Source organism: Cervus elaphus, chromosome 18 (assembly GCF_910594005.1).
Source record: "Cervus elaphus chromosome 18, mCerEla1.1, whole genome shotgun sequence".
In the NCBI taxonomy this organism is placed as follows: Eukaryota; Metazoa; Chordata; class Mammalia; order Artiodactyla; family Cervidae; genus Cervus; species Cervus elaphus.
Window position 1 is genome coordinate 78,538,416 of NC_057832.1, and position 25,901 is coordinate 78,564,316.

General features: G+C 41.3%; 1 protein-coding gene across 5 annotated transcripts in view; it reads left to right on the top strand.

Moving 5' to 3' along the window:
* The window catches only part of GSDME (gasdermin E), a 106,473-nt gene that overhangs the window by 24,201 nt on the left and 56,371 nt on the right, over positions 1 to 25,901 (top strand). Inside the window, exons 1-4 of one of the 5 annotated variants that reach the window (XM_043872418.1) lie at positions 15,303 to 15,497; positions 21,208 to 21,284; positions 23,247 to 23,329; positions 23,432 to 23,661. In XM_043872418.1, the coding sequence (XP_043728353.1) occupies positions 23,451 to 23,661 (211 nt within the window). In that variant the 5' untranslated portion in view covers positions 15,303 to 15,497; positions 21,208 to 21,284; positions 23,247 to 23,329; positions 23,432 to 23,450. Of the gene's footprint in view, positions 1 to 15,302; positions 15,498 to 21,207; positions 21,285 to 23,246; positions 23,330 to 23,431; positions 23,662 to 25,901 lie in introns of those variants that run through there. The other 4 variants (XM_043872415.1, XM_043872417.1, XM_043872414.1 and 1 more) reach the window with 4 other exon arrangements.

Below are 25,901 nucleotides of genomic sequence, written 5' to 3' on the forward strand. Positions count from 1 at the left end.
TTGTATCTGCAGGTCTTTTTCTCCAAGATAGCATTTTGCCCTGTGGCCTCACCCCTCTAACAAATCTAAGAAGAGTTACTGATTTTTTCAGTTTGTTCAGTTTTTACTTGTTAGGATGCAGTAGTGACTTTCAAGCTCCTAAAGTGTCAGAGTGGAAATGCACATTTATTTCTTTATTTTCCTACTTATTGTCATTTCAATTAAAAAAGTCCAGTAACCAAGCAAAAATCTACATACCTAGTTCAAGTACAAAGAAACAGATCTGGGGTCTACGTTTTGTTACATAAAGTTAGGGAGTTAATGGTCCTTGAAGAGTAGCATTTGTGCACGTAGTCAATACAAAAGTATTTGTGAAACGGGAAAGAAACTAGATGAAAGGGGACATTATACTGAAACCTGAGATGGATATTTTAGTATACATCACCACCCTTTTGTTAATATACATATGATTTAAATAGTGCCATGACAGTCCTGGTTAGACGATAAAGGGTTAAAGGAGGGACTGATGATGTAGATGAGGTAGATGTAGCCTTGACATCTACCCAAGAGTGAGGAAGAAGGTGATCTTCTCCCCTCCCTACTTTTGCTTTGATAATAAATATGTAGCCCTCTTTGTTCTGTTGCCATGAAAACAGAAATGAGTGAACAGCCTTCAGCACATACCAGCCAAACAGACCTGCAAGAATTAAACAATCTTGGTTATTCTTTAGCTGTTACTATTAGGTTGGTGCAAATGTAATTAGGGTTTCAGACCATGAATTTTAAATTATTATAACTAGGTTCAAGCATCTTTAGCAATCAAAATAGGAACCATTACAATCAACACATTTTTGTCAATAAGAAATGTTTGCTTATTCCTACAGTGTAAAAATTCATGCTTCAGGATTCAATGAACTCTTGGAAAGCATTTTCTGCATCCTGATGGTGTGGAAGCATTTTCCCTGCAAAAAGTTGTTGAAATGCTTGAAGCAGTAGTCAGTTGGCAGGAGGTCAGGTGAATATGACAGATAAGGAAAAACTTCTCAGTCCAGTTCATTCAACTTACGAAGTATTGGTTGTGCAATATGCGGTTGGGCACTGTCATGGAGAAGAATTGGGCCCTTTCTGTTGACTAATACCTGCCTCAGGCAATACAGTTTTCTATTTACTGAGCATACTTCTCAGATGTAACAGGCAAGTTTGGTCTTGGAGAACAAAATGAAGCAGGTCAAAGGCTAACAGAGTTTTGTCAAGTGAACACACTGGTCATAGCAAACAACCTTTTCCAACAACACAAGAGACGACTCCACACATGGACATCACCAAATGGTCAATACTGAAATCAGACTAATTATATTCTTTGCAGTCGAAGATGGTGAAGCTCTATACAGTCAGCAAAAACAAGACCTGGGAGCTGATTGTGTCTCAGATCATCAGCTCCTTATTGCAAAATTCAGGCTTAAATGAAGAAAGTAGATAAAACCACTGGGCCATTCAGGTATGATCTAAATCAAACCCCTTATGATTATACATGGAGGTGATGAATAGATTCAAGGGATTAGATCTGGTAGACAGAGTTCCTGAAGAACTATGGACAGAGGTTTGTAACATTGTACAGGAGGCAGTGACCAGAATCATCCCCAAGAAAAAGAAATGCAAAAAGGCAAAATTGTTTTCTAAGGTGGCTTTACAAATAGCTGAGGAAAGAAGAGAAGTGAAAAGTAAGGGAGAAAGGGAAAGATATACCCAACTGAATGTGGGGTTCCAGAGAATAGCAAGGAAAGATAAGAAGGCCTTAAGTGAATAATGCAAAGAAGCAGAGACAAACAATAGAATGGGGAAGACTGGAGATCTCTTCAAGAAAGTTGAAGAGATCAGGGAACATTTCATGCAAGCATGGGCAAATAGATGGGGGAAAAGTGGAAATAGTGACATTTTATTTTCTTCAGCTCCAAAATCACTGTGGACGATGACTGCAACCATGAAATTAAAAGATGTTTGCTCCTTGGAAGGAAAGCTATGAAAAACCTAGACAGCATATTAAAAAGCAAAGATATCACTTTGTTGACAAAGATCTGTATATTCAAAGCTATGGTTTTTCCAGTACTCATGTACAGATGTATGGACATGACTGTCCATATATGGAAAGTTGGACCATAAAGAAGGCTGAGCACTGTAGAACTGATGGTTTTGAGTTGTGATATTGAAGACTCTGAGAGTCCATTGGACTGCAAGGAGATCACGCCAGTCAATCCTAACGGAAACCAACCCCATATATTCATTGGAAGGACTGATGTTGAAGCTGAAACCCCAATATTTTGGCCACCATATGTGAAGAGCTGATTCATTGGAAAAGACTCTGATGTTGGGAAAGATTGAGGGCAAAAGAAGAAGAGGGGAGTAGAGGATGAGATGGTTAGATAGCATCACTGGCTCAGTGGTCATGAATCTGAGTAAACTCTGGAAGATAGTGAAGGACAGGGAAGCCTAGCATACTGCAGTCCATGTGGTCACAAAGAGCTGGAAATGACTTAGCAACTGAACAACTTCTCAGATGTATTGGTTTTGCCAGGATTCAGAAAGCTGTAGTGGATCAGACAAGCAGCAGACCACCAAACAGTGACCATGACCTTTTTTAGGGGTGCAAGTTTGGCTTTGGGAAGTGCTTTGGAGCTTCTTCTTGGTCCAAACACTGAGCTGCTCATTGCCAAGTGTTGTATAAAATCCACTTCTTGTTGCATGTCACAATCTGAGAAATGTTTCACTGCTGCATAGAGTAAGAGAAGACAGCACATCAAAACGATCATTTTTTTGATTTTCAGTCAGCTCATGAGGCACCCACTTACTGAGCTTTTTCACCTTTTCAATTAGCTTCAAATGCCAAACGACTGTAAAATGTTCGATGTTGAGTTCTTTGGCAACTTCTTGTGCAGTTTTAAGAGGATCAGCTTTGATGCTCTCAATTGGTCATTGTCAACTTCAGTGGCTGGCCACTCAGCTCCTCTTCTTCAAGGCTATCATCTCCTTTGCAAAACTTCTTGACCCACCACTGCATTGTACCTTCCTTAGCAGTTCCAGGGCCAAATGTGTTCTTGATGTTGCAAACTGTCTCTGCTCCTTTACCACACATTTTGAACTTGAATAAGAAAATTGCTCGAATTTTCTTTTTGTCTAACATCATATCCATAGTCTAAAATAAATATTAAAATAAACAGCAAGTAATAAGCCTTTAGCAAAAAACCATAAAGCAAGAAATACTCATTAAAATCATGTATAACATAACCACATTTATTAAGAATATATTTCAATATCAAACAGCAAATTTCAAGAATGCAAGAACTGCTATTACTTTTGCACCAACCTAAAACGAACAAACATTTGTAGCTAGACTTGTCCTTCACAAAGCTTCAAAAATACTAATTACTCTCTGACTCCAAAGATTATACTCTGCACCTGGCACTCTTCTCCCCACTACACTCTCTTGTAGCATTCTGCAATTCAGAAAAAAGGTTATGGGCTGAGAACTTTAGGGTTACCACACCTGGTTGCTGAGTTGCCTGATGCCAGCTGTGGGTTTTGCAACCCCACAAGAGAAAAACAATGCAATGCCTTCATGAGGACATAAAACCTCTCTCTATTCCTGAGAGATGGGGGCACAGTTCTTGAGGTGCTAGCCTGCTGTGTCTCCCTTTTGCCTAGCAAAAATAATGTAGGTACTCTTTTCTATTTCCTCCAAACTCTGTCTCTGTATTTCTCTTTGGCATTGGTGGGAGCCAAGATTTTGGCAACAGTTCTCAGGGCTCTGCTTCCTTATCTACTTGCTCACATCTCTCACAAGTGTCTTACACTAATAAATCCACTCTTTGCCTATCACTTAGCCCCACATTGAACTGTTTCTGCATCAAGGCAAAAGTCCTGACACCAGGTGACTGGTTTCAATTCAGATAGCGGGTTTGAGTCTTCTTCTAAGTCATGGATTTAAGGGTTAGAGTCCCACCTTAGAGGATCAAGTGAGAACCCAATTCCTGATTCATAGATGGTGGACTTCTCTTTGCTGTGTCTTCAGTTGGCAGAAGGGGAAGGGAGCTCTCTGGGACCACTTTTAAAAGGGCACCAGCTCCATTCATGAGGGCTCTGTCAGTACCTAATCACCTTCCAGTGGCCCCACCTCCATATACTGTCACACTTGGGGATTGGGGGTCAACATGTGAATGTTGGGGTGATACATTCAGGCTACAGCAATATGAATTTAATATGTCCTATATTATTATATCATTATATCATATAGTATATCATATATTATTCAGTAATATATAATTTAATATCATAAAACATATGTTATATATATTAGTATATAGAAACAATTTAATATAAATGCTATTTATGTTCAAACTGCTGATAAATAACATTAGCTAAGCAAATTAATTTGCTTAGAGTAGCACTCCCTATCTTTGTCATATCATATCGCACATAGAAAATAAAAGTATTCATGTATAAGTGATTCACTTTGCATACAGTAGAAACTAACACAACACTAAATCAGCTGTGCCTGTGTGCTCAGTTATGCCCGACTCTTTGCAGCCCCATGGACTATAGCCCGCCAGGCTCAGCTATCCATGGAATTCTCCAGGCAAGAATACTGGGGCAGGTTGCCATTTCCTATACCAGGGGATGTTCCCAATCCAGGGATCGACTTTACTCCAATTAAAAAAAAAACACGTATTCATACAAGAGCCAGCCAGTAAGTGACTCACACCTCCAGGGCTGAAGGCTTCGATTTTTAGCTTCACTTGTCACCGCAGGCTGCACCGTTTGGGAAACTCTTGCTTTAAGGGTGATGTTTAAAGCCCGGAAGAGATCAATCTGTTTGACTAGACCTATTTGAATGACTGGCTCCCAGGGACTAAAGATTACTGAGGCCAAGAAGGCAAGAAAGTGATGTGGAGAAAAGATGTAATCAATAATTTCTCACTGTTAGGAAAGCCCTTCCCAGCCTCTCTCAGCCTGCTTTTCCTGTCTCAGGTCCCCACTCCTGCCCCAAACTTTACCTACTGCTCCACCTGGCTCAGGATAGGGTGGTCCCTCTCCCACCTGTCCTAAATCTTAACAATTCTTTGTTAGGTCCCAGGTTATTGCCAGGAAGGAGTTTACATGTCTTCAAATGCAGAATCCCTCCCCCATGCTTCTGAGATGTTTGGCCTACAGCACTGCATTTGAGCTTCCAACCCAGGATTTTAAAGTTTGAAGTCATCTCAGAGACTAAGTGCAACCTTCAATTGCCAGGGGAAGCACATGGGGCCCAGAAAGGTAGAGAGACCATGCTGCCAACACCAGCTGGGGGCAGCCTTGGGACATGGGTGTCCTGTTTCCCTAGGCTTTCCGCTACCTGGGGGTTTCATCTCTCTTATGCTAATGATGACACTTGATAATTTATTAATAGGTGAGAATTGACTCATTGGAGAGCCTATATGATCCGCAGTAACAGCCAGATGGTCCTTAATAAAACATTAATAAAGCAAAAGCAGATGGCATTTAATAAAGTATTATATAAACATGCCCAAGAGCCATCAAAAGCATTTTTTCCCCGGACTCTCTAATAGTGGAGAATTACCAGACAAGACATAAAAGAGGAAATCACCTTCTAACTTGTGATTTGAGAAAATGTTTAAGGTTCTTGTATATATTATGAATAAGAAAATATTTTAAATGTAATTTTATCTCAGACTTCATATCCTTATAATGACTGTTTTGTGGCAATTTTAGAAGAAATGACAAAAGCTTTAGTAGAAACAAAAGGAAGTCTCTACAATTTCCTCCTCCCTTGAAAATCCAGCCAAAGCAAATTTCCTTACTTTCTTCTAAGAAAGTGAGAGATTTCTAGAGGGCATAAAAATAATATATTTTAATAGCAGAGTAATAGAAATCATTGGATTGCAGAGGTGGTTTTAGGAATCACTATTTCAGAACAGAAGAAATAACAACCTGTTGTGAGTGAGTGAATACTAATTTACCTGAAGGTGAAAAGCTGAATTTTCAGGATTGTGTTTAAATGTTTGACTTCCTCCAAAAATTCACTTGTCAGGCAGTAACCAAATGTTGAGGCTTGGACTGAGACTTGAGTTTACTAGTATCAATTGTGCAAGACTTGTAGGCTGCCTCTTGAGGATTTTTTTACCATCTGTAAAATAGGGATAATAATACTTTATAGAGTTGTACAAAGAGTGGATGAAATAATGCTTATAAAGGACCATGCTGGACACAAAGTAAGCGGTCAAAAAAGGTAGCAATTAGAGATATCAGAAGCTGGTATCTGCTGTTCTAACTAAACTAAAAGTAGCAAAGTTGTGAAATAGTGGTTTCCTATTTGTAAACCTTCCATGCATCTTTCAACATCCTGATGAAACATTGCTATCCAAAAAGGATATCAACATTTGCGCTTTAACATGTTTGTTTTTTGTTTGTCTCATTTCCATGTGAATATCTTTAGGAATATTTACATTTCAAACTACTTCTGATTCTAGAATGTGAGGCTTATTTCATAGCTGGGGGAATGTTTGGTGTTGCCCTGTGTGGGTAGGACTCCTTTGGTGAGGAGAAAGTGACGAGAAATGTAATCTAGAGAGATTTCAAAGATGTCTGGACTTTCCTGAATCCTTTCCCCCAAGGTCTTGATCAAAGGCTAGTCTTTCCAGAACACATTTCCTGATAACCTTCCCTCCCAAGTCAAAATCACCGGGTTCTTTTTAAGCTTTTTCACAGATCATTCCTCTAATAGTTGTGAGCCAGGTCAGCGAATGCCTCTATTCAGGCACATAGCAGGCAGTCAGCGATGTTTGAAAATGAAATGGAATTCCAAGGAATCTAAAACTAATGATAGTTACTGTTTTGAAGTATCAGCTGGGTGCCAAATGAATCACAGTCATCATGTGAGGTGTTATCGTCACCACTTTCCAGATGAGAAAACTGAGGTCTGGAGGAGTAGTACTAAAGTAAGACCAAGTAGGAGGCAGAGATGGGACCCAACTCCAAATCGTGAAAGCGTCCAGTCTTAATCAGCTACCTAAGTGACACTGGAATTTGCTCATTTGGTTGGTTTTTGTGTGTGTGTATTAGTCAGGGTTATATAATAATATATCTATCATATATAGATATATCTCTATAGATAGATAAAATTTTCTGGGAATATTTTTCTGTTTATCTATATAGATATACAGAGATACGGCCTATTGGTTTTGTTTGGTGCTATGTATAGATACATAGATTACATCTTTGTACAAGGAGATGTATTATAGAAATTGGTGCACATGGTTATGGAGGCTGAGGGTCCCAAGATCTGCCATCTATGATATGGAAAACCAGGGAGGTCAGTGGTATAGTTTAGTCTGAGTCTGAAGGTTGGAGAACCAGGAGCGTCGCTATCCAAGGGCAGAAGAAGATGGACGTCCCAACTCAGGCAGAGAGAGTAAATTCCCCTTCCTCTATCTTCATGTTCTATTCAGGCCATCAAGAGACTGGATGACGCCCACCCACACGAGGGAGGGTGATCTTTCTTTCTCAGTCTACAGGTTCAAATGCTACTCTATTTCCAGAAAATCCTCACACACCCAGGACAATGTTTTACCAGATATCTGGGCATCCCTTAACCCAGGCAAGTGAACACATAGAATTAACCATCACAGCATTGATGTTTTTATTATTTTTAGTTGAGAACATTAGCAGAGGAAGATGGATTTACCCTCAGAAAGCGAGCCTACCTGAATTCTGAGGTCCCTGTGTATCCATTTCCTACTGGCTGTCTAGATTCCTCAGAGAAATCCAACCTTGCAGGGAGATGACAGGTAATCTGGGGCGGGGGGCAGGGGGGAAAAGCTTGAAGATTTCAAAGTATGCTAGTAGAAATAAAATCCACTTCTACCAACAGTTTGAAAGAAAGTAAAATCTTTCATGGTGTTAAAGGTACCCAGAGGATGGCAGGGGCTGAACTTCTGAAGCTGTTTTCTCATCATTCAGACTGACAAATTTATTGTACTGGCGCTTCTAGCATTCAATCAAGATTGAATTAGATGCCAAGATAATTTTTCCTTGCCAAATTGTTTTTTCCCATTGCAATTAGCAGTTTAAGGACCTCATCAAATAGCCAATGTGTATTCAGTTCCCTCTCTCCCTCTCCAATTAAAATTCAGCTAAGAAGTTGTATCAGTAATAATTGTTAAAGATAAAATACCACCCTTACCCACTCTATCATATTTCTCCATGTTTTCTTAAATATCCTTTAAACCAGGCATAGGATTTTAAAAGGTTTATTTTTTTCTTAGTATGCATTATATAATCTGAAAGTAAATTATTTAAGCTAAAAGCAGTTCAACTGTTTGGGTTGCCCTAATTGAGATTCTTTATAAAATCTTTGAATTCGTCCTATACCTATTTGTTCTCTAAAAGCATTTTGAAGTTGAGCCTGATGCTGCTCTCAGAACCCCATTTCTCATCCCTTGCGATGAGGGGGGCATGTGGTTGATTTCTGGGCAGAGGTGGGTACACAGGCAACATGCCAGGTCCATGAAAGTCTCTCATGAGAGACTCTCTAGGTTATTTCCTTCTCAGCCTGCTGAAATTGCCCATGCCCAACACCCTTGGCAGCCCTGAGCTGCGAATAGCAGAGCCTCCACCAGGCTGCTTCCTGAAGGAACAGCAAATACCCTTGTCCATCCCTACTTCACACACTCTGGAACTACCATAGATTGTTCACTGAGAAAAAATGAACCGCTATGGTGTTTGAGCCATTATAATTCGGGGTTTTATTTGTTTGAGCAGTTAGCTTACTCTGACTAGTTGCCTTTTCCTTGACTGGGCTAGCTTTCCTCCTCCGCCATGCTACATGCTCCAGCCAAGCTGTCCCGTGGCATCTGATCATGGAACTTCCCAGACTTCCTCCTTATTGTCTGTCTGCCTTCCCAGATAGACTCTCAAGCTCTGTGAAGTCGTGGACCATATTTCCCTCGCTCTCCAGCATATCTTCAGTATCTCATATAGTGCTTGGTACATGCGTGTATATGTGCTCTTCAGTCCTGTCCAACTCTTATCGACCCCAGGGACTGTAGCCTGCCAGGCTCCTCTGACCATGGGACTCTCTAGGCAAGAATACTGGAGTGGGTCGCCATTTCCTTCAGGGATCTTACCGACCCAGGGATCTAACCCATGTCTCCTGCATTGGCAGGTGGATTCTTTACTGCTGAGCCATTGGGAGTAGATCCTTAATAGTGAAGTGAAAGTCACTCAGTAGTGTCCAACTCTTTGCAACCCTGTGAACTATACAGTCCATGGAATTCTCCAGGCCAGAATACTGGAGTGGGTAGCCTTTCCCTTCTGCAGGGGATCTTCCCAATCCAGGGATCGAACCCAGGTCTCCCACATTTCAGGTGGATTCTTTACCAGCTGAGCCACAAAGGAAGCCCAGGAAAAATGGAATGGGTAGCCTATCCCTTCTCCAGTGGATCTTCCCAACCCAGGAATCAAACCAGGGTCTCCTGCATTGCAGGCAGATTCTTTACCAACTGAGCTATCAGGGAAGCCCTGATCCTTAAAAAAATATTTGTTAAATTAATAAGATGTTGGATGCATGGACTTTGCCTTTCTCTATGCTGGGTATAGCAAACTTGGATGCTGAATAATCTTTAAGAATAATGATAATGGAATGAGAAGAATGTGTCTGACTATAAATTGTGGTATTCCTGTATGTTTCTAGAAACCTGACCTCTCGTGGATGACTACCAGTCTTCATTGCAAATCTCCTTTATGCTGATGATGATATGTGTTTCCACGTGAATAATAAACAGAAAACATAGGATTTTTAAAAAACTGTATTTAATGGCATTCTCTTTCATAAAAACAAGTGTAATAAAATAATGGTGTCTGGAAACTCTTTGCTCTTTCTCCCACTAAGAGGTAGAGTATAATTCCCCTGTCTTTGAATCTAGGCTTGTTTCAATACTAGAATGCTGTGAAAGTTACATTCTAGGTTTTCAGGGGCCAAGTCATAGGACTTACAGCTCCTGCTTTGTTTCTTGGAATACTTGGTGTTTGGAGCCCCAAGCCTTCACATAAGAAGTCTGACTTCCCCAAGATCACCATGTTGAAGAGGCCACATGTAAGGGGTGTGGTTGAGACTGCCTTCCAGACCTCCCTGCCAAGGCAACAGACATGTGGGTGAAGTCATCCATCCTGGACTGCCAGATGAGGCAATTCTCTAGCTAAATTCTGCTGAATGATTCTAGCCAATGCAACATGCTACTAAAAAACCATTGAAATGAGCCCTGACCTGCAAAATTATGAGATGTGATAAGACAATTGTTGTTTCAGCCCATTAAGTTTTAGGGTAGCTTATAGTGCAATAAATAACAACTGAACAGCAAATTATTTCATTTCCATATTTGTCCAATAATACTTGCATCAGTTCAGTTGCTCAGTCGTGTCCGAATCTTTGCAACCCCATGGACTGCAGCATGCCAGGCCTCCCTGTCCATCACCAACTCCTGGAGTTTACTCAAACTCATGTCCATTGTGTCAGTGATGACATCCAACCATCTCATCCTTTGTCATCCCCTTCTTCTCCCGCCTCAATCTTTCCCAATATCAGGGTTTTAGCAAATGAGTCAGTTCTTCACATCAGGTGGCCAAAGGATTGGAGCTTCAGCATCAGTCCTTCCAGTGAATATTCAGGACTGATTTCCTTTGGGATTGACTGGTTGGATCCCCTTGTAGTCCAAGGGACTCTCAAGGGTCTTCTCTAACATCACAGTTCAAAAGCATCAATTCTTCAGTGCTCAGCTTTCTTTATGGTGCAAATCTCACATCCATACATGACTACTGGAAAAACCATAGCTTTGACTAGACAGACCTTTGCTGGCAAAGTAATGTCTCTGCTTTTTAATATGCTGTCTAGGTTGGTTATAACTTTCCTTCCAAGGAGTAAGTGTCTTTTAATTTCATGGCTGCAATCACCATCTGCAGTGATTTTGGAGCCCAAAACAATAAAGTCTGTCACTGTTTCCCCATCTATTTGCCATGAAGTGATGGGACCAGATGCCATGATCTTAGTTTTCTGAATGTTGAGCTTTAAGCCAACTTTTTCACTCTCCTCTTTCACTTTCATCAAGAAACTCTTTAGTTCTTCACTTTCTGCCATAAGAGTGGTGTCATCTGCATTTCCGAGGTTATTGATATTTCTCCTGGCAACTTGATTCCAGCTTGTGCTTCATCCAGCCCAGCATTTCTCAAGATGTACTCTGCATATAAGTTAAATAAGCAGGGTGACAATATACAGCCTTGCCATACTCCTTTCCTGATTTGGAACCAGTCTGTTGTTCCATGTCCAGTTCTAACTGTTGTTTCCTCACCTGCATACAGATTTCTCAAGAGGCAGGTCAGGTGGTCTGGTATTCCCATCTCTTTCAGAAATTTCCACAGTTTGTTGTGATCCACACAGTCAAAGGCTTTGGCATGGTCAATAAAGCAGAAATAGATGTGTTTCTGGAACTCTCTTGCTTTTTCAATGATCCAGCGGGTGTTGGCAATTTGATCTCTGGTTCCTCTGACTTTTCTAAACCCAGCTTGAACATCTGGAATTTCATGGTTCATGTATTGTTGAAGCCTGGCTTGGAGAATTTTGAGCATTATTTTACTAGCGTGTGAGATGAGTGCAATTGTGTGGTAGTTTGAGCATTCTTTGGCATTGCCTTTCATAGGGATTGGAATGGAAACTGACCTTTTCCAATCCTGTGGCCACTGCTGAGTTTTCCAAATTTGGTGGCATAGTGAGTGCAGCACTTTCACAGCATCATCTTTTAGGATTTGAAATAGCTCAACTGGAGTTTTGTCACCTCCACTAGCTGTGTTTGTAGTGATGCTTATTAAGGGCCGCGTGACTTCACATTCCAGGATGTCTGGCTCTAGGTGAGTGACCACACCATCGTGATTATCTGGGTCGTGAAGATCTTTTTTGTTCTGTTCTGTGTATTCTTGCCACCTCTTCTTAACATCTTCTGCTTCTGTTAGGGCCATACCATTTCTGTCCTTTATTGAGCTCATCTTTGCATGAAAAGTTCCCTTGGTATCTCTAATTTTCTTGAGGAGATCTCTAGTCTTTCCCATTCTCTTGTTTTCCTTTATTTCTTTGCACTGCATTGAGACTTTAAATTTGGGCAATTTTGGTTGATCGTCTGCTGACCACCAAGTAAATTTTAGTTCTTGTCTGTATCTGTACCTTGCAATTGAATAAGAGATGGTTTGGGGCATTGAAAGAAATGGGCTGTTAATTCTGGGCCATATTTAACCTTCCTTAAGCTTTTTATTTTAGAATGGTAATTGGTAATATGCATTGGCAATGTAGTCTTCAGTCAAAAAAAAAAACACCACATTTTGGGGATTCAGGGAGATAAGTTAAATTGGTTTAAAAATACATATCAATTTATGCCAAATTATTTTATTTATGTTAGAACCTATGTTCCTCTGGAAAGCAGTCAATATGGTAAAAGGCAATATGGGTAAAGGCAAAATTACACGTAGGTGAAAACTTTTAGGTTCAATTTACTTATTTATTTACTTTTTATTTTGTATTGGGTACGATGTGAAGAGCGGACTCACTGGAAAAGATGCTGGTGCTAGGAAATATTGAGGCAGGAGGAGCAGGGGGCAACAGAGGATGAGATCATTTGATGGCATCACCAACTCATTAGACATGAGTTTGAGCAAATTCTAGGAGACAGTGAAGGACAGCAAAACCTGGTATGCTGCAGTTTCATGGACATGACTGAGTTACTGAACAACAACAAATAGCCGATTAAGAACATTGTGAGTTTCAGATGAACAGTGAAGGGACTCAGACATATATATATAGGTATCCCTTCTCACCCAAACTCCCCTCCCATCCACATAACGCTGAGCAGAGTTCCGTGTTATGCTCAATTTAAAACTGACATTAACTGAAAAGTAACTAATAAAGGAAAGGAAATGAACTTTTATTTAGGGCCTACTATGTGCTGAGTGCTTTTCATACATTTTTTTTTAATCTCATGATAACACTATAGGCAATTTGTAAATGTGAAATTAAAAATTTGCTTAAGATCACTCAGTTGGTAAGCGGTAGGCTGGATCTGACCAAATCTAACTGGTTCAAAGCCTGTGTGTGTTCTTTCTCCTCCATGGAGGCTATTTATCTAAAAGAGTGCAGGTCTCTCCAAAGTGCCTCTCAAAGAACTTGGAAGTAATTAAGGCAGAAGTGGTTTGTTAGTGTGTTCATTTATGAAATATACCCCAGTAAAACATTTTATCGATTTTTGCCCACCTTTACAAGCTGCTTATTCAGTAAGGATCTGGGGGAAAGAATAGGAAATACACAACACCCCATGGATATATTTCAGAGGTTCTGTTAACTTGAAACACAGCTTATAGACTGAATCTTATTAAAAGCAAATACTTTCCATCTCTATGACTACCCCAATTTATCTCCTGCAAAATTCTGTTACAGCTTCATTTTCTTAATGGGATGTATCTACAATGGGGTGAGAGGACTGGGGTTGGATGTTTTCTATTCATTTTTTCCCAAGTTGGGCTAAAATTCCCATCTTGCATTTGTCTGTCTGAAATCTTCAAATACTTTGATAATAAAAATATTAATAAACACAACTGTTAAACAAAACACAACAGGAAAGTTGAAACTCTCAGTTTGGGCTGATCCCGACCATCTGGGCCAGAAAAACTAGCCATGGGGAATTCCGGGGGGGGTGGGGGGGGCGGGTACTTTCTTAAACACAATTCATCCTCCTCTCCCAATACTTACATGTTCAAACACTGCTTGGTGGACTGACTCTTGTGTTTATTTTCTGAAGAGTCTGCACTGTCCAGTGGTTTGAAAGTTCAGATAGTGTTGTTACTGAACCAAACTTGGGTTCCTTCACTCGTGTGCAGTAAAACCAATCTAATGACATTGGGTTGTGTGAAGGAAAGTGCAGTATTTAGTTCAGGGCACGCCAAGCAGCCAAACTCCCCGAGTTCAACAAAAAACTTCAGCAAAGCATTTTTAAAGTCCAGGTGAGGGAGGGGTGTCCCAGGGTATGTGAACAGCTCAGGCACAGTTCTCTGATAGGTTGATGGTAAGGTAACAGGGTGTCATCACAGCGGTTAACATTATTGACCCTTAGCAGCCAGTAGGTCTGGTCATGGTCATTAACTAGTTAATTTCTTCCATTTGGTGGTGGTTTTTAGCATCTGTAAAACAACTCAGGAAATATGCATCAGATACTATCATTTCCCTACTGCTGAGAGAAGCTACAGCAGAGGATGGGGTGTGGGCAGGCCCCAAAGGATCATTTTTCAGCTGGATCGGCTCCCCATTCTTTGCCTTAATTTACTCATTTGTAACTTGGACTTCCAACCAGTTGCTGTGAGGAGTAAATGAATCAGTCAATGCATATGAGGTACTTAAAACCATGCTTGGTGACAGTAATTGGAAAGTGCTATATAAATACTAGCTGCTGATCTCATACTATTTTCCTCAAGCATTTACTTGAAAGGCAGTGGACAGGACAAAAATGAAAGGGAAGAATTTGAAGACATTGAGTAACTGTTGCACAAAAAGCTCCTGTCTAGGCAGAGCACTGGGCTTCTTGGTGGGAACTTCACTAACATGCAACTTACAAGGATGTTCTTGAGGTTAATGGCCAAGGTCAGGAGACAATAATCTCTATAACAAGCCAGTGCAATTTTATGAGGACAGAGAAACAACAGCATGGATACAAAGTCTCTTGACAGGGTCAAGACAGTGATTCTTTTTCTTCCAAACTCTCTAATCAGTGTGGCCAGGCAGAGGACAAAAAGGGTACCTCTCTCTTGACCATTTCTATTCATTCATTCTTCCAACAACCATTACTTAATTGTTCACCTAGCCTGTGCCAAGCAATGCAAAGATGAGTGAGACCTCGCAGTCTAGTTGGAGAAATGAACAAGAGGATGCATTAATTAACTCAATTACTATCATCCATCAGGTACTGTGCTAGGTGCGGGGTATAGTGAACAAAACAGACAAAATCTCCCCCCACGCCCACCCTCCCACACTTGTGGAGCTGGCATTCTAGGGAAAGACAATGCTTGAAGTGAGTATGAAATCCTAAAAATAAAGCATGCGAGGAACTAGGGCGTGTTCCTGTAGGGTGGTGGACTGGCTGTACTTTTAATTGGAATAGTTAGGGACAGTTTTCTGATAAGGAGGTGGGGTAACTCAGGATATGCCCAGAGCGTATGGGAGCCCAAGGGGAAGCCCCGCGTCTCTCCACGCCCTGCTGAGGGCAGCCCCAGGACTCAGCGCTCTCCAGTGCCAGTTCTGGAGCTCACTCCTCCCGCCGCCGCGCCCGGCTCCAAGGGGCGGGGACCGAGCAAAGGTCCCGCCGCCCGCCCTCTTCCCTCGCGATCCCCCGGCCCGAGGGCTCCTCCGACTCAACAGGCGCGGGTCGCGAGGCAGCTGGGAGGTAAGTCCGGGTGTCTGGGCTCGGCTCTGTTCGGGGTCCGGCCTTGACCTTGGGGAGCCGAGCCCGCGCGGCCCTTTCTCTCTGGATCACCCCCCGGTGTGCCCCTTAGTCCTAAGGGGGACGAATGGGTGGGCTGCCCACAGCTGGATCGCCGGCCCCATGGCGTCCCCCTCTCCCCCGTTTCCCGCCCCCGTCCTCCCACCCCACCCCTTTCCCATCCCATCCCCTGTCCTCTTCTCCTCCACTCCATTGCTACTTCCTTCTCTGGCTGTTGCTAGGGCAGCGGGTACCCACTGCCCCCCTTCTTTGCGCCCCCTCCCCATTCCTTCTTTGTGTTCCGGTTTCTCCTGGCTAGGCTCTAGACGGCCGCGCGCGGGAGCGCGTGTGTGCGGGGAAGGAAGGCGGGGGCCGGCGTGGAATTCACTCTCCGGCCTGGACCGAGTCCCCATCTCTAGCGTCGGGGATCCTGGGCCCCGAGCTGGAGGAGGAGGAGGAGGCCCGCCGCCACCACCCACGCCCCGCCCCGCCCCGCCTTGGTAGTTCTCGGCCTTGATGGGATGACATCACCGCGCTCACGGGGCCTCCACGTGCGGACCCCGGACGCTTCCAGTCTGCACCTGACCAAGAGAGACCAGAGGGCGCTTTAGAACTGCGTGGGTTGTAGCGGGTTCGGAAAAACCCTCTCATTGAGATTCTACTCCGTTCAGAGGACTGGTGAGAAGGAAGGATGTGTTAGGATCGATGGATGCCTTTGAGAGGCAAATAGACAATCTAGTTGGAGTGGAATGAAAAGTGCTGCGCGGTCAGAGAGAATAGCTGAATAAGTGTAGAGTAAATTAATTGTTTTCTAAAGCCACCACCAATGAGCTCTTCTCGTAAACGAAAACAGCTGGGAAAAAATGAGGCCAGACAATTATATCTGAGAAATACCGCCCAAGCCCTCAGCAGCTCCTTAGGGTTTCCAGAAGTGCTTTTGTTTTCGTTCTTTTTGAACCCGCAAGGGGAACCAATGGGTTCTTCTTTACTTAATCAGTCTCCTGTTATTTATTGCACTTCCCCCAAACCTTTGCTGCCTCACCCTCCTTTTACAAGCTCATGCCTGCCCTGTGACCACCATTTGTTTTTTTATTTCAGATTTTTATTTTAGAAAGAAATGATAAGAGTTCCTTGTCTTTAATTTGCCTTACTAGACAAATGAAGACACTGGGCAATAAGCATTGGAAGATACAGGAATGACACCTCTGTTTAAAGTTAACAGACTCAATTTCACTTTGTTGTTTAGAAAACTAAAAACAATTCAAAATGTGTTGAAGTTGTTAGGAGACAATAGTACTAACAGCAGTGTCTTGTTTTCCTAGATAGTGAGGAAATAGCATGTTTTATAGCCATGGTTTTTGCTTCCACCATAACTGAAGTTTACCCTTTTGAGCACATTTTCTCACTCTACAAAATGAATCATATGTAGTTCAAACTAAAAAAAAAAAAAAAACCTGATTAGGGTGTCAGCAGAGCAGGTGGTCCAGGACTCAGGCTTGGGAGGCAGGTGGACCTCAGTTGGAATCTGGGCTCAGCACTAATTCTCTATTTGAGGTTCAGTGCCTTCTAGTCAAAGACCTCTGGTAACAGCAGGTGGAGTTGAAGGGGTTGGGTCGTTACTTGCTGAATGGGGGAGGCTTTGCTCCATGGGCAGCCCTGGGTTTCTCCATAACTGGGTATCAGAAAGGAGTTATAGGATTTGGGCTTCTAGGCGATGTGGGGGAGAGTTTAAGGAAATAGGACTTTGCTCTGGTATGGATGCCGCCAGAAAGTGGGGGAAATTCTCTGGAGTATCCTCATAAATCATGTCTGAAAGGAGTGAGGCTAAAACTGCTGTTGGCTGAAAACCACAGTTATGAGTCAGGGTTGGTGGGGGTAGTGGGAGTGTTTGGTCATTTTTGTGGTTTGCACAGTGTTCACATTTTGACTGTGGTCAGATAAGACTATGAAAGGTCTTGTTTAGTTCTTGATTTATCATGACCACCAAGTGGCGTGGCCTGATGTTGATGTCCTGTGACATTGTTCGTGCCGGCCAGGAGAATGCCGGGCCAGTGCCGGCAATCCCAGGGCTAGCTGATGGTACCAAGCCAGTTCCTGGATGTCAGGGTTGCTGCTTTTTTTCTCGTGTCCTTGAGCAAATAACATCTTTGAACTTTAGTTTCCACTTCTGTAAAATGCAGACAATACCTCCCGAGCGTTGTCATGGAGATTCAATGAGGAAATATGTAGAAAGGAGTTAGCCAGTACCTGGCACATAGCAGGTACGCAGCCAGTACCTGGCACTCAGCATATAGTTACCCCCTCTTTATTTAGTGGATGTTGAGGCTTCTTCCTTAGAACTATTCAAGCAGAAGCCCAATGATCAACTGGAGCTGCTCCAGAGAAGAATCCTGAATTGGGAAGAGGTAGGATTTTTGCAACTCAAAGATGTGATCATTCCATCACACTGAATCAGTCTTGAGGATGGTCATGAGCGATTGTAGCATCTTCTAATGCCGTCACCACCTTGGCAACTATTTTTAAGATCCTTTGGTCCCAGTTGGCCATGTGCTCTTCTGACTTTGTGTCATTGTCTTGCTTTTTTGGTCTCTTCCTTTAAAGCCCCTTGTCCAGGAGTCTGAGCTGAGCTTTCATGTTGTCACTGCCTTGACTTTGACTCTCTGAATTCTAATCTGATTCAAGCTGGGGAGCCACAGAGGCTGATGAGATGTTTGCTAATGGAATTCTTCAGACCCAAGCAGGCTCTTTGGTACAGCTGTAAAGTGCGGTGGAGTTTTAGGCCATAAGCATTTTGAGCTTGACCTCTAGGGAGGCCATTTTTGTCTTCTTTTGGATTGGAGCATTCTGGAAATTTGAATCTGACATCTGACTTTTAGTTGAGGCATTATTGTGCTTGTCTGTGTCAGGCAGCTTGAGTTCTAGATCTTTTAGTGGACTCTGGGCGTATTATTTAATCTTTCCAGGCAGGACAGTTATTTAGTTGTTTGAGAATCAGACAGCAATTTATTGGCTCCCAATTCTACATGATAAACTGTATCGTGTTAAATTTTTTGCTTATATCTTCGCTCATCTCTCTATTTATTGAAAGCTTCTAGGAATAAAGAAAAAGCAATATAAAATAGGCTAAGGACACAAACAGTTAAGAAAAAGATATATAAAAAGTCTGCGAACAAAAGATGCTTAAATTCATTTATATTAAAATGTGTGTTAATTGCTTAGTCGGGTCCAACTCTGCGACCCCATGGACTATAGCTGGCCAGATTCCTCTGTCTGTGGAATTCTCCAGGCAAGAATATTGGAGTGGGTTATCATTCCCTTCTCCAGAGAATCTTCCCGACCCAGGGATCGAACCTGGGTTTCCTGAATTGCAGGCAGATTCTTTACTATCTGAGCCACCAGGGAAGCCTCTTAAATTATATTTATATTAAAATAACATGACTTAAAACTATACTGAGATACTATTTCTCACCTATGACTAACAAAAATACAAAAGATTGATAACCTACTTTTGTTGCTGAGACTGATAGTTTCATACCTTGTTAGTGAAACTAAAAAATGGTACAACCTATAAATTATCGATGCATTTACCCATTGGTCTAGCAATTCTTCTCCTTGAAATCCCCCTTCAGATACTCTTGCCCAGTGGCCCCCAACCTTTTTGGCACCAGGGACCAATTTTGTGGAAGATAATTTTTCCACGGCCCAGGGGTGGGAGCATGGTTTCCTGATGATTCAAGTGCAATACATTTATTGTCCACTTTATTTTTAATGTAGTGCTGCTACTGATCTAACAGGAGGTACCAGTTCATGGCCTAGAGGTTGGGGAACCCTTTTCTTGCCCATGTAGAAAGGGGACATACATTCAGTACTTAGTATGACATTTTATAGTAATAAAAATTTAGAAGTAACCGAAGTGATCAGCAATATGGGACAGGTTAAATAAGCAATGGTACATCCATGGGAAGGGGTGTTATGGAATTGTATTATGCAGAGGGTACTCACCATGGAGAGATCTCTAGCATATATTGCCACATGACAGAAAGCAAGATGCAGAACAGTGTGTACATTCCTTTTATATTTGTATAAAGAAACATGAAGGTGATATACCTGGAGGGGAGGGGGTGAAAAGGTAGATGGGACCTGGATAGGGATGGGATTTCTCAGTGTGTATCTTTTCCCATAGTTCAGATTCTCAAGCCATGTAAATGTATTGTGTATTCAAATATAGTAATTAAAAAAAAAAAACCCAAACCCTCTAACTTCAGCTTCACAAGGAAAATATTCTCAGTTCCTTGATAGAATAAATCTGAGTCTAATAAAAACCTCTGAAGCAGTAGTCACTTCCGTTAACTCTTCTTCAAACAACCTACCTTGTCAAGAGGCTATGTTTGATGCTAGATTGAAAAAAAATTAAAAATTAATTTAGGAGTTCCCCTTCTTTATCCTCTAATCCCTTTGGGGAGGACTGGTGTCATTATTAAGACTTTGCTGCCTATAGCAGATGGGTTTTGTTACTATTTTTTTTTTTAATAGCAAGCCTGATATAGGTTCTTTAGAGACCTATTTAATCTGAAGTCAAGGTAGTGAACTCCCTTCCCGGTTGCCCCAGGAAAGAATGGAAACCATAAAAATGAAGATCCTGACACCCCTGGAGAACTGAGGCAGGTTCTGCTGCTGCTCTTCTCTTGGGGCAAAGCAGGGTGAAATTCCCCAGGTGACTGAAAGTCAGCGTTAGTCGCTCAGTCATGTCCGACTCTTGGCAACCCCATAGAGGCGTAGCCTGCCAGGCTCCTCTGTCCGTGGAATTCTCCATTGGAGACTTCTAGTGTTCGACCCAGAGATCAAACGCAGGTCTCCTGCATTGCAGGCAGATTCTTTACTGTCTAAGGCACCAGGGAAGTCAGGTCATTGAGGAGACTGTATTTTGTTAAATATTCTTTCCTTGTGTTTGACAAAATAAACGTTGTGTCTTATCCTAGATACGCTGTCAGTGGTAGTATTGCCTTACTGTCCCCACCAATCTGCTTCTTCCCAGATCCCTCTCTTGATAACTGGCATCTCCATCTCATCAGCCAAGCCAGGCCCGCGCTGTCTGCAGGCCATGTTGGGGAGTCTCCTGTCTTTCATCAGAAACCTCACATCCAGCCAGAGTTCTGGGGAAACCACCAAACCAGCATCTTTTCCGCCCTTACGGCACTGATGTAGTTCAGCATCCTCCTGTGTTATCTATCTCTAACCTTGGTCCCTTCCAGCTGATCTCCTATTTCATTTCCAGAAGATCTAAGTGATCACTCTGATCATACTGCTCCCTATATAACCCCTCTAATGGCTTCTGCTGCCCTGGCCCTCAGGAGGGGAGGCACAGGCCTTCAGGACCAAGACTGAGTCTTTCTCATCCTTATCTTTTGCCCCTCCCCACTCTAGAACCTGGCAGTCCACTGCAGGAACCGATCCCAGAGCTGGCAGAGCAACTCTAGGTCTGTCAAAGAAGTGGTGATGGGCATAGCTACGCTAACCCATGTCTCTTGATCATTACGACCTTGCTGGTCCCAAATCTCAGAAAATCTTCTCCACCTGTCCACCACTTCCTGCAAGTGCTGAGCCTTTATAATTGCTTGTCTGCTAGAGGCTCCTCTCACTACTCCGTTGCTGACCTAGACTCATTTCTACCTAGCCCACAAAATGCAGCTGTGATGCTGTCTGCTTCAGGACAACTTCTGCAACACTGTGTTTCTCTGCAGCTTGATCTGGGTGAGTTTTTCTTGGTTCATTCCTTGAAGTAATCTGTGCCAATATCTAGCATACAGCTTAGCTGTTTATTTCTCCATCTGGTCACCAAACTAGTAGCTCATTAAGGGGAGAGGCTGCCTTTTGTGTCTGTATCCTGAGTGCTTAAACACAGTACCTGGGTATAGTACATACTTAAGAATAATTAATGACTGATTCAATAAATATTTTGATAAGTGAGCAGGGTTAGATGGCTATAAAATAAGATAAGGTACTTTAGAGAAGAACTGGTGATAGTAAAACAATTTTTAATGTTCTCGAGAAGATCCGTGGTAAAGAAGGTGGGTTGAACTATTAATAATTAAATATTCAAGATTATCTCAGCTCTTAAATTCTATAATTGTGTTTTTTTTTCATTTATTTTTATTAGTTGGAGGCTAATTACTTTACAGTATTGTAGTGGTTTTTGCCGAACGTTGACATGAATCAGCCATGGATTTACATAGGTTCCCCATACCGATCCCCTCTCCTGCCTCCCTCCCCACCCCATCCCTCTGGGTCTTCCCAGTGTACCAGCCCTGAGCACTTGTCTCATGCATCCAACCTGGGCTCGTGTATAATTGTGTTTTCTATGTGATTTCCAGATACCAGGGTACAAGTATAAATAAAACACAGTTCTTGTGCACTACACATTTTAACCTTTCTTGTCCATTAGACATTTTAACCTTTGTGGATAGTTATTTCAATTTGTGTGTTTTGGGGCTAATAATGGTCATGTATGTGTGCACATGTATATGTATTTTGCATATGTACAGATATTGTGAATTGTTTATAACCTTTGTCCATGTGTCTACTACCGTTTTTTAACCCTTGATGTACTTTGCAAAAGTTTTTTTATATGTTAAGTATTCTAGTTTTTTGTATTATAAGCATTTTCTCAGTTTGCTATTTATCTTTCTAAAGGTGTTTCTCATCCTACAATTGTACAAATATTTGTCTTTTTACTTTTATGGTTTCACTTTTCCTTAAAACCCCACTAGTCCACTGAGAATTTGCTCTTGTGTGTGGTATGAGATGGGTCTTCCCAGGTGGTGCTGGTTGGTAAAGAACCTACCTGCTAACACAGGAGATGTAAGAGACTTGGGTTCGATCCCTGAGTTTGGAAGATCCCCTGGAGGAGGAAATGGCAACCCACTTCAGTATTCTTGCATGGAGAATCCCATGGACAGAGAAGCCTGGCGGGCTACAGTCTGGGAGGTCACAGAGTCGGATGTGACCGAAGTGACTTAGCATGCATGCATGGCATGAGATAGGGATCTGAATTTTTTTTTTCCAGATGTTTAGCCAGTTGTTCTAACAGTTTATTGAAAAGCGTTTACATCTTCCAATGAATATAGTACATTTATATCTTCCAATGTGTCTTTTTTTCCCCTCCAGCTGAAGAGTAGCTGGGCTTTGCATTTCTGGGTTTAAAAGTAATAGCTAGTCACTTTATATTTATGGACAAGGGAAATCACACAATGTAGAGAAAAAGCACATTTGACCCTTCAAAGAAGTAGTCATAAGTAAGATGCAAATTTGGGTAGTCAGTATGCTGTTCAACAGATACTCCCAGGTCTCTGCCTTCCAAATACTTGGTATTTCGTGACCATTATGTTTGGCTGAGGCCATGTGCCTAGTTCTTACAAATTGTGAGTGAATGGGATATGTGTCAGTTTTGGGCCAGAGCATTTAATTCCTGATGTGAGACTTTTCTAGAACCTTATTTCCTGTTGGCTGATGACTGATGATGTTCAAGAGGGTGGCTGCCCCTTTAGCCTGAATCCCTGAATGACTGCAAGGAGCAATGCCTCCTGTACTGGATGTGTAGTGTGAGCACGAAATATACCTTTCTGATGATAAGCCACTGTGATTTGGAGGTGTAACCTAGCCTATCCTGCATTATACTCATATCCTCTTTCAGTATTTCAATTTTTTATTTTTTAGACATCAACTGAACTCAAGCTAGAGGCTTCTCTAAGGAGAAGATATTCTTTCATGAATACTGATTGATACTAGCAAGAAATAAGGTGATTTCAGGAAACATCATGAAATAATAACTTCCTATATATATACATATATATATATATATATATATATATATATATATATATATTTTCTTTTTTTTTCAGGTAACTTGTAGTTCTCAAAATGTTTGCCAAAGCAACACGGAATTTTCTTAAGGAAGTTGATGCTGGAGGTAACCTGATTGCAGTATCAAACTTGAATGACTCAGATAAATTACAACTTCTAAGTCTGGTGACCAAAAAAAAGAGATACTGGTGCTGGCAGAGACCCAAGTACCAGTTTTTATCTGTCACTCTTGGAGATGTACTCACAGAAGATCAGTTTCTGAGTCCAGGTATGTTTCTTTGGTTATATTTACAATTAGTTCCAGATGAGGAGATGATTCTTCTTTTAGACACATGTTGTCTTATTGTTGTTGTTGTTTAGTCACTCAGTCGTGTCTGACTCTTTGTAACTCCACGGACTGTAGCCCACCAGACTCCTCTGTCCGTGGGATTCTCCAGACAAGAATACTGGAGTGGGTTGTCATTTCCTTCTCTAGGGGATCTTCCCCACCCAGGGATCAAACCCACGTCTCCTGCATTGCAGGCAGATTCTTTACCAATGAGCCACTGGGGAAGCCACATGTTGTCTTGAGTGATTATAAAGCCATACCTTATAATCAGTTCTCCTGATTCTTTGCTTACTGTTTTAAAGACATATCTGTTCTGTTTTCTTTTTCTTTTTTATTTTATTCTATTTTATTTTTGGCTGCGCTGGGTGTTTTTTGCAGTGCATGGGCTTCTCACTGCAGTGGCTTCTCTTGTTGCAGAGCATGGGCTCTAGGGTGTACAAGCTTTAGTAGTTGTGGTGTACAGGCTTAATTGCTCTGGGGTGTGTGGAATCTTCTCAGACCAGGAATAAAACACGTGTTTTCTGTTTTGGCAGGCAGATTCCTACCCATTGTTCTTTCTACCAGAGGAGTTCCAATATTGCAGATTTTGGTATAAAAGTACAACATGCCCATTTGTAGATGTTGTGGCTCCTCCGTATAAGTGGACTGAGGTTCTACTGCTCCCAATTTGGTGTAACATTGAGGTTGATGATGCCCCATATCCATCAGGAGAGCGTGAAAGATTTTATTACTCACATAATGAAGCTTTTCTGGGGAGAACATGGTAGATTCCCAAGGCTGGTCCAAAAATAACTAGAGAGAGGGGGAAAAAGATGGGCTTAGTTGTTCTAGTGAATAGGAGGTATGGTGGGGGCTCTGTGTGGGCGGGGCTTGCAAGGTTTCAGTTTCCTGCTGGTGCCAATGGAGAGAGTACCTGAAGTTTCTTACCCGAGTGCCCAGATGTGTAACAGAAAGGAAAGGAGATAGTGAGCTTGAAACGTCAAACATCAAAAATACTCCTCATTATTATAGAGAAGTATTTATAAAATATAGAAAGGCAAGAAAACAAGTCAACAAAAATTCCTCCATCAAGTGTTAATTTCCATTATATCTTTTTTATCTCTGCATCTAATTTTTGAAAAATAACATTGGGAACACACTACATGTAATTTTAATATACTCCTTTTATTTAGCCTTATATGTTTAGATTTCTTAGTATGGTTTAAATATTTCTTAGTACTGTTTTCAATAAGCAGTGTGTATGTATCCTAATTTGCTTAACCAGTCCAATTTAGTGCTTTGTATATAGGGCTGCAATGAATATTTTTGTTGTTGTTTTTCCTTTAAACAATTGTTTTAGCATAGATTCTTTTTTTATTAACATTTTTGTTTTTCTTTAGATATAGTTGATTTACAATATTCTTTTAGTTTCAGGTGTATAGCATAAAAAAGATTCAAAATTTTTATGAATTATATTCCATTTATAGTTATTATAAAATATTGGCTATATTCCCTGTGCTATATAATATATTGTTGTAGCTTATTTATTTTATACATAGCAGTTTGTACTTCTTAATTCTCTACCCTCATCTTACCCTTCCCTGCTTTTCTCTCTGCTCTGGTAACCATTAGTTTGTATCTGTGAATCTGTTTCTTTTTTATTATATTCACTGTTTGTTTTATTTTTTAGATTCCATCTATAAGTGATAACATACAGTATTTGTCTTTCTCTGATTTATTTAACTTGGCAAAGTACCCTCCAACTCCACCCATGTTGTTGCAAATGGCAAAATTTCTTTTTTTTTTTTATGGTTGAGTTTTATTCCATTGTGTATGTATGTGTGTGTACATATATGTATATATACGCCACATATTCCTTATATATTCTTCTATTGATGGACACCTATGTTGCTTCCATATCTTGGCAATTGTAAATAATGCTACTGTGAACATTGGGTAGCACAATTCTTAAATATACAATTACTGGACCAGAAGTTGGGAGCTTTTCAAAGACTTTTGGTACTCATTCCCTATACAACTTTATGAAATATAGTGATGTATAAAAGTACCATCAGCTCTTAATTACTGGGCTAAATGATGTTCAAGTCTTCTTTTAGCTTTAAAGTTCTTTAATTTTGTAATTGTATTTCTCTTTAAAGGGTAAAAGTGACAGAGGAGATAATTTGAGTTGACAAATAATC